Source organism: Eublepharis macularius, chromosome 6 (assembly GCF_028583425.1).
Source record: "Eublepharis macularius isolate TG4126 chromosome 6, MPM_Emac_v1.0, whole genome shotgun sequence".
Taxonomy (NCBI): Eukaryota; Metazoa; Chordata; class Lepidosauria; order Squamata; family Eublepharidae; genus Eublepharis; species Eublepharis macularius.
In genome coordinates, this window is record NC_072795.1 from 86,034,869 (window position 1) to 86,052,456 (window position 17,588).

Sequence of the window (17,588 nt, forward strand, 5' to 3'; positions counted from 1 at the left end):
TAGCTAAATTATTATGAAAGGCACTTTGTTCAACTTGAGACAGAAACAGGCACCTTATGAAGGGGTAATTCTAATGGACACAATCCAACAGGACCATTTCAGTGGGAATGGTAAGAAATTCTTGATGGTCTGTTTTTAGTACCCATGATCAAGTAATTGGAATGGTGGCATTTTACTTTGACAGGAAAAACTTAAAATGGCAAAATATCCAGTGGACCTTTATCCTGCAAGATCAAGAACAGGAATACCAGAGAAATTTATTAACAAACTTCACAGAACTGCATAGATTTCAGCAGTATTTTTAAATGCTAAAGTAAATAGTTCCTATAAAGTGTTGGTTCCTCTGCCAATGTTCCTTATAAGGCAAAGGAAGATAGACAAAAATGAATATTCTAGCTTCAGATCTATTTTGACACACTCCAATGCCAACTTTATTCTAACCAACTGTATTCTAACCATGAAATTACAGTATATGAAATAAAAATAGGGAGCTTTCCTTAAAAAAACACTTTGTCTTTTGAAGTCCCCAGTGGTTAACATTGTAGCTGTTCACTGAAATGTGCACACATTATTCTATCATATAAGAGAATCTCAGAATGATGGCTGGTCTTTCCAAGACAACTCCATGCAAACTATTGTTACATTAAGAAAGCTGGAGAAATTCCCACTCAATTGCTGGATTTTTCTACTGTACTACAAAAATGAGACAGATTGATAAGTATACCATACAGAGCTCATTACAAAGAATGGAGGCTTCAAAATTTACTGCTGAATCTTTTACAATTTTAATGAAAGAAAATTCACACAAGTGATATTAGCAGTGCCGATTATGCAAAGACAATTCAATTCTACTTTTACAATTGTTTATTTTTAAAATAAAACTATTATTCCTTCATGTCAAACTTCATGTTGCTGGAAACAGAATCTTAGAATTTTATAATGAACGCAAATAGCCATTACAAATACGAAAAACCTGGGATGGAAGCCAGGATGTGGCCACTCACCTACAAAATTGTATACCCAATTATAAACCTGTTGCCTTATTTAAATTATTCTCTTTGGTAATGTGATCACAGACATATCCTTGAATTTAATAACAAAATTATAAATATTTCCCAGAGTATATTACAAAAATTAAATCCAATCTCATTTTGTAGACATTATTTTAAACAAACGTTACAATTTACAATGCCGATCTAAAAAACCTTCAGCATTTTATTACTTGAATTTATGTCACAATGTCATAGAATATTAATACTATGCAATATCAGGCAAGTCTACAGCCCAGAAGAATTTGCCCTGATTTTCCCACTGATCTGAATGGGACTGAGTTTTGCCCAACATCAGCATGCAAATAAATGCACTTAATTCCCCAGCTATAGCATATGTGAGCAAAGTTTGTGGTATATTATCCATGTTTTTCAGTGCGTTTTCTATAAAAATTCTCCTTTCTATATACAAAGCTATGCAGGAAAAACTATTTTCCAATTATTTATGAACTTCACACGGTTTAATTTTCAGAATGCACAAAAGGAAATAGGTTTGGGAAATAAAACAGGTTTAGCAACAGATCTTTATATTCTGCCAGACCCTTGGTATATGTCAAAAAATGGTATGTATATGACACTGTATATATTTTAATTAGCATAAAGAGATATTTTATACAAATACGCTTATCCACACAAACCATAAGGGGTACAACTGAGCAGTGCAGAAGATCGCCACAGAACAAACATTTCAGCTTTTAAAGAGCAACATGCGCTCTGAACATGCCTGTCCCACCAAAGCGGCATATTGCTGGACACTCTCTTCATCACTGGGCCCCTTTCGCCTTCTCTTATACACACTGTAAGGCATCATTGTTCTCTTGTGAAGAACCCGAACTCGACCCAGTTCTTTAACCCCTCCTTCATCAACTGTAAAGAGAAACACATGTTAATTAACACAACCAAATGACTAGGAATGATTACTTTTTGGTGTCAGTAGAAATGGCTTTATCAATCTGTACAAGGTAAGAAAATAGGGGTGGGCACTAAAAAATATCAGTATTTTTTAGTGCAAATTGGGTTTTTTTCAATACAACTGGGCCGATTCCAGACGGCCCTCCCCATCGCGAAACGTCGCGCGTTGTCGTGCAGAAAACGCGACGTTGTGCAAAACTCGCGCGAGAAAACGCGGTATTTCGCGTTTTCTGCGCGACGACGCGCGACATTTCGCAATGGGGAGGGCCGTCTGGAATCGGCCCTGGTGTTAGTAGTCAACCCTGACCCTCTCATTAATAAGTGAAGCTTATGAATATAGTTATATCATAAGCCCTTCTCATTCATGTGTTTTAAAAGCACCAAAATGCTGCCTGGCCAGGCAGGAAATGGCTGCCAACCCCTGACCAGGAATTGGAAAATTACTGGCATGTGAATCATAGGTGAGATTAGCTATCAGCCCCACATCCAGAGATGTGCAAAAATCTCAAGACGAGACGGTCTTCCAGGAGTTCCTGAATTAATCATCACCACCCTGCCTGGACTACTGTAACTCACTCTACGCAGGGCTTCCCTTGGGTCTGATCCGGAAACTACAACGGGTCCAGAATACTGCTGCTCATGTTCTGATGGGTGTTCCATACAGGACACATATTACACCAATCCTACAGCAGCTTCACTGGCTCCCCGTGGAATTCCGGATCCGTTTCAAGGTGTTGGTTTTAACCTTTAAAGCCCTAAACGGATTGGAACCAGCATTCCTGAGGGACCGTCTCTCCCAGTATGTGCCCCGGAGAACGCTTCGTTCTGCGGGTAAGAACTTACTGGTGATCCCTAGCCCTAGGGAGGCTCGTTTGGCCTCGACCAGGGCCAGGGCCTTTTCGGTCCTGGCCCCAATCTGGTGTAACTCTCTGTCTGAGGACACTCGGGTCCACCAGGATCTTGTATCATTTCGGCGGGCCTGTAAGACGGAGATGTTCCACCAGGCTTACGGTTGAGGCCAGCATCAGGACCATCATTGAGCCTCCCACCAGTCTCTGGTATTCAAGTACAGCTCGCGTGCCTATCTGCCTCCTCTTTGTATACTGCAGGCAGGAATGTGTAGCCAACTATATCAGGTTTTTGTATACATATAATTTTAGTTGCTGAATTTTATTGTAGAATCTGCTATGTAATTGTATTTTATGACTGTTGTAGCTCGTCCTGAGCCCACTTGTGGGGAGGGCGGGTTAAACACCGAATAAACTAAACTAAACTAAACTAAACTAAACTAAACTAAACTAAACTGCCAATCTTCTCTTATTCACTCTCCCATTGCAGACTATTCAGGGATCTAATATGCCCTACCTGTCCCAGCCATTGCAGGTCATCAAGCACCTTCTTTGCCTCCGGAGATAGCCATTAAGTTATTGTTTTGGGGCAGAAGATGCCATCCTGCCCCAGGTATGTTCCATAGTATAATTGGGCAACCCTCTGCCATAGCTGTGTGTGTGTTCTGAACCCACACACCCTCAAACTGTACATCTGAGTTCCCTTCTTGCCACGAAGTGCTGGTTATTCAAGGCTGCTCTTCTCTACAGACGTCCTTCTCTCCTAGACTGCTAAACATAGCCCTTCCCTGAATCTCTCTCCTGTTTTCCTCCCTATTTTCTAGTGAGCTCTGTATTTATGTTTTGTGCTATCCCCTGTGTGTTTGCTTTTGCTACTTTTTCAATAAAAACCATTCCTATTGAACATCTGCATGTTTTTATTAAGAGTTCTCTAGAGATCCCCATATATACAAGTGGAGAATCTTGCTTAGTTACCCCTTCTCACAGCCTCTTTGTATGTTAATTCCCTCAACTCACAAGGAGACCATCCATTTAGGTAAAACGGGGGGAGAGTGAAACCTATCACAAGTTTCCCAGGCCAAGGAGGGAGATGACTCTCGCAGGCAAATGGAACTGCATGTTAGGGAGAGCTGAACTGTCTGTCCAATCATGACAATTATGTCATAGACCACATGAGAGAATCATTGTGTGCTGTCCAATCACACAATAATTCTCTCATGTGGTCTATGACATAATTGTCATGATTGGACAGACAGTTCAGCTCTCCCTAATATGCAATTTTATTCGCCAGTGAAAGTAACTTACCTCTCTCTCCCTCTCTTTTGACTCTGGAAACCTGTAGAAAGTGGGGGGAGGGGACCTACAGCTTCAGGGTGAGGAATGCATGCCTTCTGCCAAGTTGGTTTTGCTGGGATTCTCCAGTTCTGTTGGACTTTGTTAGTTCTTTTTGGAAGGCTTTGGGTCAGTGGTTGCTCTTGTGTGTTTGGCTAAGCCTTCTTTGTCCTTGAGAAACCACTGGATTCCCCTCCCCATATGACACAATGGAGAGTAACTGGGGGGACCTTGTTCAGGGACCCACAGAGTTGGACCCCTTGATCCATCTAGGCCCAGTTAATGTCAAACATTTTTATAATTCACCAGGAACAACAATATCAATATATACAAGAATCCCAGATATGACTTGGATTCCCAAATTTCTGGATTTGACTGGGACTCCCTTATTGGTATTTTTGGGGTATATTTTCAGACCATATATACCAAATCGCACACTCGATAAGAAACCACCTTATTTTCAGAAGTACATTATTCAGTAGAAAGTTAAAAGAAATCAGCAAGTTCAGCTTAAAGAAATATTATTGTGGAGATAATTTACATCAAAGTAAGAAAATTCATGATGCAGGCTGTAAAATCAAGATGAGGTGAAGGTGACAATTACTTTAAAAAATCAAGAAGAATCAAGACCTCATGGGATCACAATTTTGTGCCAAGAAGTTATTCAGTGCTACAAAATGTACCACAGGTGTTCCACCCCAGATCTTACACACAGTGAAGTATCCAGAAATAACAACATTTGTTCGTTACTTTCAATGAACAACATGCAAGTCACTCTGGATTTAAATGAACACTGGAAATAAAAGCAACTGTTATAGTCATATAAAATCCTTTTTGTTTTAAAAATCAGCCACAGTTATCATCTGGTTGATTGATATGGTTATGGAAGACTAAATCATGCTGCAATGCTACCTAATCTTTGAGAATTCTTTCAAAGCTAGGAGAGATAAGATTTATTATTATAAGCTTAGAGTGCACAGGAAAAAAACGTCAGACACAGAGGTCTACTTTGAATGCAGCAATGATGACTGAAAAATAAGCTTACCTGATATAGTGACTGCATACTCCTTCCAGGACACCTAATAAGTAGTATTTAACGCTGATGATATTTTAATGTTGGCTGAAAACACACATCAGGGTCAACACGTATATCTGAAGTCACTCTCTATTACTGAATAATGTCATCTTTCCAGAATTGCATTTGTGCAATTTCCATGATTATACTATGTGCAGGGTTTGGACTGGGGACAGGTAGTTTATGGATCTTATCTTTCATGAGGTATTATTGGTCAAGAAGAAGCTATATCTGCTCTGATGTGAAAGTCATATTGACAGCAGCTGTTCCTTAGCATCAACATGAGGGTAGCATGGCTTGTGTGGGCACCACAGAACATGTCCCCAGTAGATTCAGACCTACTGCTCACCCTGGAAGAAGGGAGCTGGACTCCACCTTGGAGTCAGGGTGGGTTAACACCTGGGCACCCTGCTGTTCTATAGAAGTTTGTTTTAGTTAAGTATTGCTCCTGAAGGAATCTATATTATAGTCATCATTTCCAATGCTGTACATTATAAACACACATGCTAGCAGCCAAAAACACTCCTTTAAGACATGCCCCAAAGCTTGTGTATGCTCAATAGGATTTTCTGTTATTTTCTTTGAACACAGACCGCCCCCTATGCCATATTGTAAACTGCTGCTAACTTTTTCATCCTGCAACATAAGACTTGTATTAGATGCATGTTTGTGTACTCTGTTCAAGAAAGAGACTTACAAGGTTCCCTTGAATGTGCAGAACTAATCACACAATGGTTTGGATCTAGCTATGGAAAAAAACTTCCCCACATCTTTAACTACCATGGCAACCCAAGTAATTCAACTTACATCATATTAGCATAAAATAAGTTTCTATAAAAAGAAACATAGGTTTTGAAAATGTGTGAGGTTCTAGCTTGTATTGAGTTTTGTGAAGAAATTTAGTGATGTATACAGACAGAAGACTGGAGAAACACAAAATGAGAGAGTTTTTTCACCAGCCCGTTAGTCTAGCAAACCCCAGATACCTTCCTCCAGTTATTTTACACTCAATATTCTCCATGGATGTGCCCTCTTTCTTTATACTATCAGGCTCTTTTTAATGAAGAAATTGCACAAAAGGTTGTTAAAATCCCTTTGTACAATTCCTTTCCCATTTAAGCTTCCAATACTTGAATGAATGATGAGAAATATCTGTTCCCATGTGGGACCTTACTTCAGACTGCTTTACAAACTACATTTTGGAGGTGCACTCATAAAATATTTTATGAATATACACAAATATGCAAGGCAAGAGTATGAAAGACGCCACTTGCAAATGCATGGTAAGATACAGGCAGATTTGTCACAGAGCTGGAATGGGCTTAATGCCACTGAGCAAATGTTAGCATGCAGTAATTGTTCTGGTAAATCAGTGAATAATTGTGTGGCAATGCCCTGATAAAATGGCATCTGCTAGTATAAAAGGTTCAGACCCAAAAGATTCTCCTGTCCCTTCATTATAAAGGCAAAACATTAAAACACCTGAATCCTTTGTGAACATTTCCCCACTATTTCAGCATTCATATACAACGCTGTTTCACTAGACAGACCAACAGCTGTTCATCTAGGGCCAACAACACAACCTGATGGGCCTCAAGCCTAAACTCACATGGCAGCTGTGGGGAAACCAAGCGCCACAGGACCCAATTTGGATCACAACCCTGTCCTAGAGGTGGAGGGGCTCCCAGCCTTCCCTACCCCTACCCCAGGCTATTTTCATGCCAAAATAGCTCCAGAAGAACATTATTGTCCCCATTGTTGGACTGCAAATTAATTTATTTACTTGATTTATATGCACTTAATACTATACAGGCAGCCCTGCAATGGGAGCAAAAAACAGCTGCCAAGCCAAAATGGCTCAAAGGAGAATCCTGACCTGACTCATGGCCAAATGGATCACACAGATAGCTCTTTTGTCAAGATCCCAGCATCTCTCAGTACACAAGAGCAATGAGCAATGAAAATCACTGGTGTATGCTGCACAGCATGCAAAAAGTTGGTTCTCTTGTTGAATATGGCTTACATTTGCTCTAACTACAGTGAAGTCAAATGCTAATTTGGTTGGTTCTCAGTTTTTTGAAATTCATTTGCCTTCTCAAACATATCCAGTTTTTTTCTAGTATCCTACCATGGTATTATTTTTGCTGTTACCTGTACTACCTGTTCATCTGTGCCATTTTCATTCTTTATGAAACTTTGCAAAGAATAACATTTGTAAATTAAGCTCCAGGATGGGATACACACAACCATAAAGTGAGTCTAACTTCTTAAAAGGAAACGGAAGACTTATATTTACAACACCTTTAGGCAAAATATTAGTTGTAACCTGAATAGTTCTGGCGCCAACTCTCATCTTTAAACAAACACCCACACAGAGACTGTATTTCAAGGACTGCTCATTATTTTTCAATCTCATTCCTTTTATTGAACATTGAAACCTGATACTTTTTTTGGCTTGCATTGCTTTTGGACTGAGATTTTATTTCCTGTATTAGATACTGCTGCTGTATGTCTACCTTGATGAACTTGCCCAGTGGCTGAATTGAATTTTGTGTTATGGTTCAGTATCAGGCGCTTGCCTTTTAATTGTTAGAGACAAACAGAAGCCGTGCCTGTTCTGGAACAGGACCCATCTTAGCTGGAGCCACTGAATTAAATACTCTGTATTATGTAAACAAGATTTTACTTGGCCAGTGTGATTATAATTTGTCCCTAGATGAACAATGAAGAAATGAAATATCAGAAATCCAAGACTAACAATTTCTTGTGGTTAGCTCAAACATACTTACCTGAAGAAAGCCAAGATGATGTGTACATGCTCAATTCAATGACAAAATAAACTGGCCAAAAAGTGATCAGTTTTTCCTTCTGCAATCCCTAAGAAACAGGCTCAATTAAAAACGTCCACCAGGCTTTTGATAAGCCCTAAAATCTTGCAAGTGTTATGTTGACTGCAGAGCCAAATGCCACCGTGAACAAGTAAGATAGTAGATGCTCTGAACAGGTGTTTGGAAACTGTAATAATCTGTATGAGGGGAAAAAATGTTTTTGAAGCTAAAACCAGACAGGATTGAGGTGTCATCTGGTTCCAGATGGAGTTACACGATTGCTTACTCTCATATTTATCCTGTCTTTCCTCTAAGAAACTTAGGACAGTGTATGTGAATATCCATTATCCATTTTATTCTCAAAACAGGACCACCTTACCTGCCCTAATGAGCTTTATGACTCTGTAGTCAGAGTCTAGCACTCTAATCATTACGTCATGCAGAATCCAGAAAGGCAGTTGTATGACTTCTTTAGCAGTTTCCCCACATCTCTTTTTAAAATCCCAAATTTCACAGGAGTCCTATTCTCAGCTCAACAGGCTTCCAGCCAAGCTTACTTCAACCAAATCATGTGTGGTCTGATTTTCTCTTCATAAAAGCAGCATGAACTATGCACATTATGTACAACTGTGCCAGGGCTAGGGCAGAAGTGCCTATCCCTGCTCCTATGCCAACAGCAAATCTTGTTGGCTGCCAGTGCCAAGAAAAAAGCTGTCTCATACTGGCTCTGTCATCATCAATCAATCTTTATTGCATTAGCACAACACTATAGCAATAATACAAGATAAAATCAAATGTTCATCAGGATAATTTTTTTCAAAATCTGGCCATTTCCATAGAAAGGATTAAAATACAGAAGAACCATTTAAAATATTTCATAATAAAAACACCATACAGTACAATACAAAGGCTAATGACCCAGCATAATACAGTTAGGGGTCAACCATGTTTGGGTCAGCATACCTCATTGTTAGTAAATCTTGCCAGTTGAAGAGTAATAGATTTATCTGTCAGTAACAAAGATAATTTCTCATGGTCTGACCTTCTTGGGAAACATGATACAATGGTTTTCAAAAATCTACTGAGCTAAGCCTCAAATCTCAGGCACTACCAATGTGACATGGGACAAATCCTCATAATTATAATTATAGGAGCAGGGTCATTCACTATCTGGAATCCCACTGAAGCAGCCTTCCAAGACTGTGAGCAGTAGAATACTTAGGTGTATCTTAGTGAAGGCCTTTCTGTGGTAATAATTCATTGTATCAGCCAAGTATGCTGGAAGAGTCAGGGGACAAGGAAGTAACTGCCGATAAAGTAGGGTTATTTTCAAGGTGCCTACTAGTCCATCATTAGTTGAAGCATTCTGGTCTAACAATCTTTGTTTTATCAAAGTTTGGCTGTGTAGAATCTCAAGTATTCTTCTGAGAAGACAAGGCTAGCCACTAATTTCAAAACAAAATTGCACCATGAGTCTCTCCATATGCCAAAGTCAAAAGGCCTGGAGATGTGCAAAAGGTGATTTTCAGCCAATAGTTAATGGCTGCTTTATAGACTAAAGTTGTTATTGAGGTAGAGATAGTTCTACTCAAACCATATCTGAAGAGGCTGAAGGAGGAACAGCTAACAGCATGTGGGCAAATTTGTTTTGAGAAACTTCTAGACTGAAGATTTCTAGAGCCCCAAATAGCTGCTTTGAATAGAAGCTGAGAAGTAATTTCATTTAATAGATTTCCAAGGTTGGAGAAATCAGACAAGCTCCTCTCTTTCTATAAAATTTAGGGATATCAAAGGCCAGCTTTTTTAATGTTATGCTTAGCAAAGTCAATATGGGCTGTCCAAGAGCCCAACTGTAAGTCTTACACAGCAGCAGACAGGACTGGTGCCCAAGCATTAAATGCCTTTTAAATATGTTTAAATTTAGCTTCTTGTACCTTGTCTTGAACATGACAGTTAAATCCTACCCTCTTTTATTGTACAAGTGTCCAATGTGGCGGCCCACGTCAGCCTTAGCCAGGCCACCAATCCCCTGCTAAGGCCCGATTACAATACCTGCTCACTTACCAGCTGGGTCATGGCCGCGCCTGAGCATGGAGGAGCACACTGGACCCCATGCAGCAGCGGTGAGGCAGCAGGAGTTGCTTGGGAGACGGATGGTGCCAGCCCCACAGGCAGAGCACTGGTGGCAGCCTGAGGAGGCATAGGGAGGCCCAATGAAGTGAGCACCAGCCAGATGCCAACTGGAGGGGCCAGGGGGACACCTCAAAGACACCACAGCAGCTGCCACCTCAGCAGATAGCGCTGGCCAGCATCAAAGCAGAAATAGTGCAGGGAAGCCCGGTGGCCTTGAGGGCGGGGCGAGCTTGCTCTGGTCAACACCTGGGCATTGGGGCATGGCCTGAGGACCACACCCAGGGGCCAAGCCGGGAGAAGGAACTTTGGGATCTTTTGGACACACCCAGTCCAACATCTGTGGTGGCAGGGGTCCCCTGTGGCAGCTATATTGGAAGGCAATTTGAGTCATACCCACTGTGGACCTGCGCAAAGCATGAAATAGATTTGGTGAATATATATTGGGAAATCTACAGAACAGTACCACAGGAGAAGATTAATATTTACCCTACCATCTCTATTTGGAATACTGACTCTACTTTCCTCTGTACTGTTATGAAATGAATTTAGTATTCACATACCCTTTAGTATTATTCTATTTATGTATGACTATTTATGGAAAATGTTAAATGACTGTTTATAGATCTTGAATGTTTCTACTCATCATGATATTTATGGATTATTATCAATGAATTTGTACAGAAGTTGTTAGCATTTATTGTTATATGAACTGATAATGTGACCATTGAGCATTATTCCTTTAAATGAGCTCTGATGGGGATTGTATATGTGTCATAGATGAATTTGTAAAATTCCTATTGTATAGCACTTGCACTTTACATGATTGGTAGTAATTATATTGGATGTACATACTTTGAATAGTGTAATTTGGTATATAGTAATCATTACGGGGACACCTTGTGTCTGTTTGACTTGGGAGAAGGAACTCGGCAGAGGGGAAGTGAGAGGTCAGAGTAGCCATTGGACAGTAGGGCCAACCAGCAGCGCAGGGAGGGAGACCAGGGGACTGGGGCATGCACGGGATAGGTGGGAGAGGGGAGAAGAGTGCTTGGAGGGGGATATAAAAGGAGCTCATCCCAGTGAGGCCAGGAATGAGGAGTGTTGGCGTGGCCAGGGAGAAAGAGAGGGGCACATGCAACCTGGGTAGGAGGAGGAGCACGGTGAAGCAACCACCTCCCCTACCTTTACTTTGAGGTCAAGGGAGGCTCCCCTGGGGCGAGTGACTGGCTCACCATGGTGAGGCGGCAGGGCAATGAGGTGGGACCCTTGGAACCTGACAACAAGATTCAGTTCTTCAATGTTTAAGCTGCTTTCGGGCTCAGCCTAAGAATGCTGTTTTCCTCATTTTTGTCTGCATAGCCTTCAAGGCCATCTTCTTCCTCTGCCCCCAGTTCTCTTCATACCTAAGAGTAAGATGCATGGTTTTGCTTCTTGCTTCACTGGAGGCTGCTGGATTCAATTATACTATGGTTATTAGCACTTAGCGGTTTGTTATAACCAAGCACTTCAGCCACGTACTGCAAAATGGGATGATCCAAGAAAGATTAAAGAGGCTTGACTTGGTAAACTATAGGATCAGCTACAAAGCTCATTTTAAAAATGAGAATCTCTCACATAAATCAATTCATCTTCATTCAGAAAGTAGGCAGGTTGTAGAAAAGCAGCACATATAATATTGTCTCCCAAAATTCAGTATAAACCATTTCAATTTATTCTGCATGTCAGACTTATTAGCCAGGTGTACAGGAAGATGGCTAGGACTAGTACTTTCTGGGAAATGTAAAAAGCAACATGCAAAACTATTTGCAACAGTACTTCATTGACAATAATAGTATCCTTTTGGGAGTAGCTTTAGATCACCTACCAAGTTAATATGGGTGGCAGTAAGGGAGACTGAGCGTGTCAATATATTTAATTCTTAACATGGCTAAATCCATGAGTATTTAAATCAAGATACTTGGAGCCAGGAACAGACAAGACATATCTTTCTACAAACTCAAAAAGGGTTCCAAGTTTGCAGAAAAATCTGGAAAAAAAATACATTGGGGAGGTAAAAAATAAAAGCAACACCTGTATCTTTAAGATCTTTAACTTCAGAAGCTGTTGCTAGGCGACCAAAACAGTACTGAAAGTCTTCAAGCCTTGGTTTCTGTCAGTAAAAGTCTGGGGGGGAGGTGCTTTCAAGGGCTGTTTTGGCATTTATGGAAGGACTGATCAGGGCCAGGCCTGTGGTAACCCCCAAACATAACTTGTGTGACTCACCTACTGTTCAACAGCAGCCACCCTACAAAAGTCTGTGTGGTGTAGCAATTAGAGTTTCAGACTAGGATCTGGAAAACCGAGGTTCAAATCACCAGTCTGTCATGGAAGCTCACTGAGTTTATCATCCTAAAATTACCTCACAGGGTAACACAGAGGATAGGAGGAGGATTGAAGCTGCTTTTGGTCCTTATTGTGGAGAAAAGCAGGGTGTATGTAAAGTAAATAATAAATACAGATGAAAATGGGGGCAGATAAAAGACTGGTGGGTGGACAGGTGGGAAAGAGGGAAGGAAGCAAGGAAAGTGCACTATGGAGGGTTTTAGGTAAAGGAAAGAGGACATAGTGGAGGAGGGGCAATGAAATCCCTGCAAGTCCTTGCTTATAAATTTCTAATAGTATGGACATATAGCTTGCAAATTACATGTGGCCTCCTAGTAACAGATTGCTAGTTTCATGTCAACTTGACACTGAACCAAGCTTGAAGGAAACACACATATATACAGACTTTAACACATGCACTGGGACAATTCCAACATAATATATGCTTTCACAGGAATGTTCAGAATGACTTCCATGTTGGCATAAACCTTAGAAGCACGAAGGTTAAAATACTCAGTAAACACCTTTCATACTAATGCTGTGTATAGCTATATTAAAACATATTCTTTTTCTGTGGGCCTTCCCACATAAAGCTCCTGCAGAAATAGTTTCAGAACAATACTGAAAACAGTATACTAAAACTGGTTTCCATGTGATTTTTTTCCAGGAAAAAGCCATGAAGGAAAGCTTGAAGTATTCTGAAATCTTACTAAGCTACGACCAATATTTTAGCTCAATTCCCTCACCTGAAAAAAAATTCCTGCCAATTTTCATTTGGAAGAAGAACAGCCAGATACAAATTAAAGGATTAAAATGTTTGTGCTTGAAGGGGTGGGGGAGAAATCAAGGTTCCAATAATGATATTCTCATTGCTAAATCTTGCAACATAACCAGAAGTATTTAACGTCAAAGATTCAAAATTCAACCTACCTATTAGCTTTTTGAAGTACTGGGTTGACAAATTTGTTTGGATACAGCTCATTAGCACTATCTCTACTGTTTAAATATATTTTATGATCAAGGATCATGCTGGATTATGAACTTCAATTGCCTTCAAGTGTTTATAAAGTTAATTAGAAACAGATGTGAACTCAAAAATGCTTGAACAGTTGCCTGGAATAATCAATGCAGTTCTTCCTTCTTTAACATATGTAACAAGAACTTTCCAAATTCAGCCATGGTAATAATGGTTTTCATATATTTTATTTGTCATTTGATTTCTTTGCCACCACAGAAAAACTGGCAATATACTCTAAAATCATTTAATAATATACACACCTCTAATGTATATTCCCTATCAAAAATAAGTTAAAGAATGTCCCATTCAACACTGAGATAAGAACTCAAAAGTATTCTGAAATCACCTTGGATATTTCACCAACAACTTCAAAAGATACTATTAAGTGCCTCTGGTTTATTTATTTAGAATATTTGTATGCAGCCTCTTCAGAGTCCCGCCAGAGGAAGCTTACAATTAAAACAACATCACACTGTTAAAAACAAGCCAGGCATTAAATATTCAATATTCCTCAATAAGAGATACTCTGCACATTTGATTAAGCCATGTCAAAATGCCTCACAGTGATTATCATCTCTGTAACGTATCAATGGATAGTGTTATATAATTCTACAAGAATTATAGAATTAAATCTATAATTCTTTTCTCAACCACTGACCTTCTGTAAGAGAGAGAGAGAGAGAGAGAGAGAGAGAGAGAGAGAGAGAGAGAGAGAGAGAGAGAGAGAGAGAGTAGGTTCTCCATGAGTATAGAGAACATTTTATACACTCATTCCTACTGAACTGTCATCTCACCATTTGAGAGCTGCAGTATTAATACACACTTAAAAATTCAAAATCACAGCAGCACAAGCTATCATAGTGTGGTAATTCTTTCAAAGCAATAACATATAAAAGTTCTAGAGGCTGTCACTGGTCTTTGAAATTTTCATGCCTCTCACCTTTACTTCGATATTTTATATATCGAAGTAAAGTTTCAAGGAAGTATCTCAGCATTATATTCTGTGTCCTTAAATGTCTAAGTCACCAATATTTGTGAACAGCTATCAAACTCAAAACATTCTGGGACAGCAAGATTTGAACCCAGCGACAACTTAAAAACCAATAAGATTTCCAGGGTATAAGCTTTCAAAAGTCAAAGCGCCCTTCTTCAGATACATTTTGGGGGACTTACTCTAGGGGCAGTTTGTTGCAAAAGCAAGAAATAAGAAGCATATAGTATCTTCTCAGTTGCCTGAGAACGGACCTTTGGACACTTACCGTGAAGGGTCCTTCTCCTCTGAGGAAAGGAGAACATCTTGGATGATTCCCATCATCCAATCAGGGAGGCAGGAACTCATTTTCTTCCTCTTCCTGTCTGGCATGTGGGGCACCCTCTCTTCAGTTTAGGCGACTCCACAAAGCAGTAACATTGAATTTATCATTCAGCAACTGTCAATACTGAGAGAAAAAACCACCTGTTGCGTTAACATGTACTGTAAATAAAGCATAACCCGGAGGAGGTAGAAGAATGAGGTAGCAGGGTAGAGGAGGATGAAGACCCAGGGAGGGCAAGATGTCCTCCTTTCCTCAGAGGAGAAGGACCCTTCATGGTAAGTGTCCAAAGGTCCATTCTCTCTCTGAGACGGAGGACATCTTGGGCGCTCCCAAAGCAGCTTCCACTTTCTGGGTGGGATGTGGTCTTCGTCCGAGATCATACGCTGCAGTACTTTTCTACCACAGGTGGTGACCACTGAATCATATAGATTTAATTCGTAGAATCTCACCAAGGTTGAGATCGACGACCATGTTGCTGCCTTGCAGACCTCTTCTACAGAAGTGTTCCTGTGTAATGCTGCATTGGTAGCAGCGCTCCTCACAGAGTAAGCCATTATTCCATTAGTAACCTCTACGATGAGAGCTTTGTGAGATTTGATAGTATATGTTTTGCTACTGGCACCTACGGCTGCTGAAGGCATTTTCTTTCCCAAATTGAGGGGAGATATATTGATGAACAGTAAGTCCAACTTTCTGATTTGCACTGTTTGGGGCAGATAGGCCTTGAGTGTCCTTCTGACATCTAGGTTGTGTCAATGCTTCTTCCTAGTATATTTAGGGTACAGGTGGAAATATGGTAGCCTTATCTTTTGCAACCTATTGAATTTGGAACAGACTTTTGGAAGAAAGGTGGGGATAGTATGAAGTATCACCTTATCGTTATGAAAGATACAGAGTTCAGGTCTGACTGACAGTGCGCTTAGGTTTGAGATTCTTCTGGCAGATGTGACCACAATAAGGAAGATGGTCTTCATTCTCAGCCTTCTCAGGGGAACTTCCTTGACCAGTTCAAATGGGTGTTTGGTCAGGGCTGTGTAAAATACCCAGTGCTTTCCTCCTGCCCCACTGAGTGAGGGCTTTCCAAGAGGAATTGTAAATTCTGACCATGAACTGTTTTCTGGATGCTAGGAGAGTGTGGGCCATCTCTCTGGAATATCCCCATCTTAGGAAGATTTTCCTTTCTATTTCCACATAGTTAAGCATAGTGAGTCTAAATGAGAGTGCCAAATCATTTCCTGCTGTAACATGACCAGAGAGGTCACCATCTGTTGGAGTGCGGAAAAGCAGTCTGCGGGGCCACCAAGAGGCAATACTTGTACTTTGCTCCCTGTTCCTTGATCCTTCTCAGGAGTTTGGGTATTACTGGTAAGGGTGATAATGCATAGAGGAGTCCTAATGGGCACTGCAATGTCAGGTCATCTGCTTGTGGGTGGAACAAATCTTGTCATGTACCTTGGTAGTTGATGGTTGTGTTGGGACACAAACAGGTCTATGAGTGGTGTTGCAAAGTGCAATGTTATCCATTAGATGAGATCTTTCTTAGGGACTATTCCCGTAGTTGAATGGTCTACCTGCTCAGCCAGTTTGCCTGGACACTGGATATGCCTTTGATATGTTCAGTTCTGATTGAGGCTAGGTGACCTTCCTCCCAGGTAAGTATCCTTGTCGCCTCCTTCTGCCGCCTCGAGGTCTTGGATCCTCCCTGCTTGTTTACATATGTCTTGTCTGCGATCTTGTCCATACAGATCAGGATGTGTGAGTTCACAATCTGATCTCTGAACTGTAACAGGGCCAGACAAATTGCTCATATTTCCAAGACACTGATAGGAAGAGGTGCCTAACCTGTGATGCTTGCATCTGTAAATATTTGTTGTTCTTGAGGGATCATGAATCGTTTGATCTGAAGTGGTACCTGAATGGGAAGATCTGTCTTCTTCATGATCTGTTGTTAATAAAATCTGAGAAAGGTCTGAAGTGGTCTTGCATGTAGACGACCCCAAGGTATCATGTTGTTGTCGGCCACTAGCAAACCCATCAGTTTGAGTAGTGTCGTGAGAAGTGACTTTTATTCTGCTGACAGTCTCTGCCAGCTGTTTGGTCTTCCTGAACTTTTTTTGGTGAGGGATAGACAACACTCTTTTGATGATCATACCCAGGTGTTCCTGCTTTGTAGGAACTGAATGGTGAACTGTGTTTTGTGGATAGATTTTTCTTTTGAACTTGATCTGATGAGGAGATCGTCTGGTACAAGTGAATATGAATACCTCTCTCTTTGAGACATACAATGGGGTTGATCAGGTGCTTTGTGAACACTCTTGGTGCGGTGGACAGGCCAAAAGGGATGGCTCAGAACTGCCAATTGATTTTTTTTCACGCAAAATCTTAGGTATTGTTGATGGGCTGTCAGAATCGGTACACAGAGGTATGTTTCCATGAGATCTGTAGATGTCATGTATTCTTCTGGGTGAATCGCCTCTGTGACTGAGCGCAGAGTCTCCATTCAGAAGTGATGCAACTTGATAAAATTGTTCAAAAAGCTGAGGTCTAATAACGCCCTCCAGTCCCTATTCTTTTTAGGGGCTGTGAAGAAGATTGAGTAGACTCCCCTGCCCTCTTTCATTGTGGGGAACATGCTCCACAGCTTGAATGTCCAGAAGGTGTTGGAATACAGTTTGAGTTAAGATTTCGCGTAGGGGAGAGATGACAAAACGTTCTG

General features: G+C 40.7%; 1 protein-coding gene across 7 annotated transcripts in view; it reads right to left on the minus strand.

The window, feature by feature from the left end:
* Positions 1-771: 771 nt before the first annotated feature.
* The window catches only part of ATE1 (arginyltransferase 1), a 114,549-nt gene continuing 97,732 nt past the window's right edge, over positions 772-17,588 (minus strand). For 5 of the 7 annotated variants that reach the window (XM_054983030.1, XM_054983034.1, XM_054983031.1 and 2 more), the window contains one exon: positions 772-1,916. In XM_054983030.1, coding sequence (XP_054839005.1) covers positions 1,738-1,916 — 179 coding nt within the window. In that variant the 3' untranslated portion in view covers positions 772-1,737. The remainder of the gene's footprint in view (positions 1,917-17,588) is intronic. The other 2 variants (XM_054983032.1, XM_054983033.1) reach the window with 1 other exon arrangement.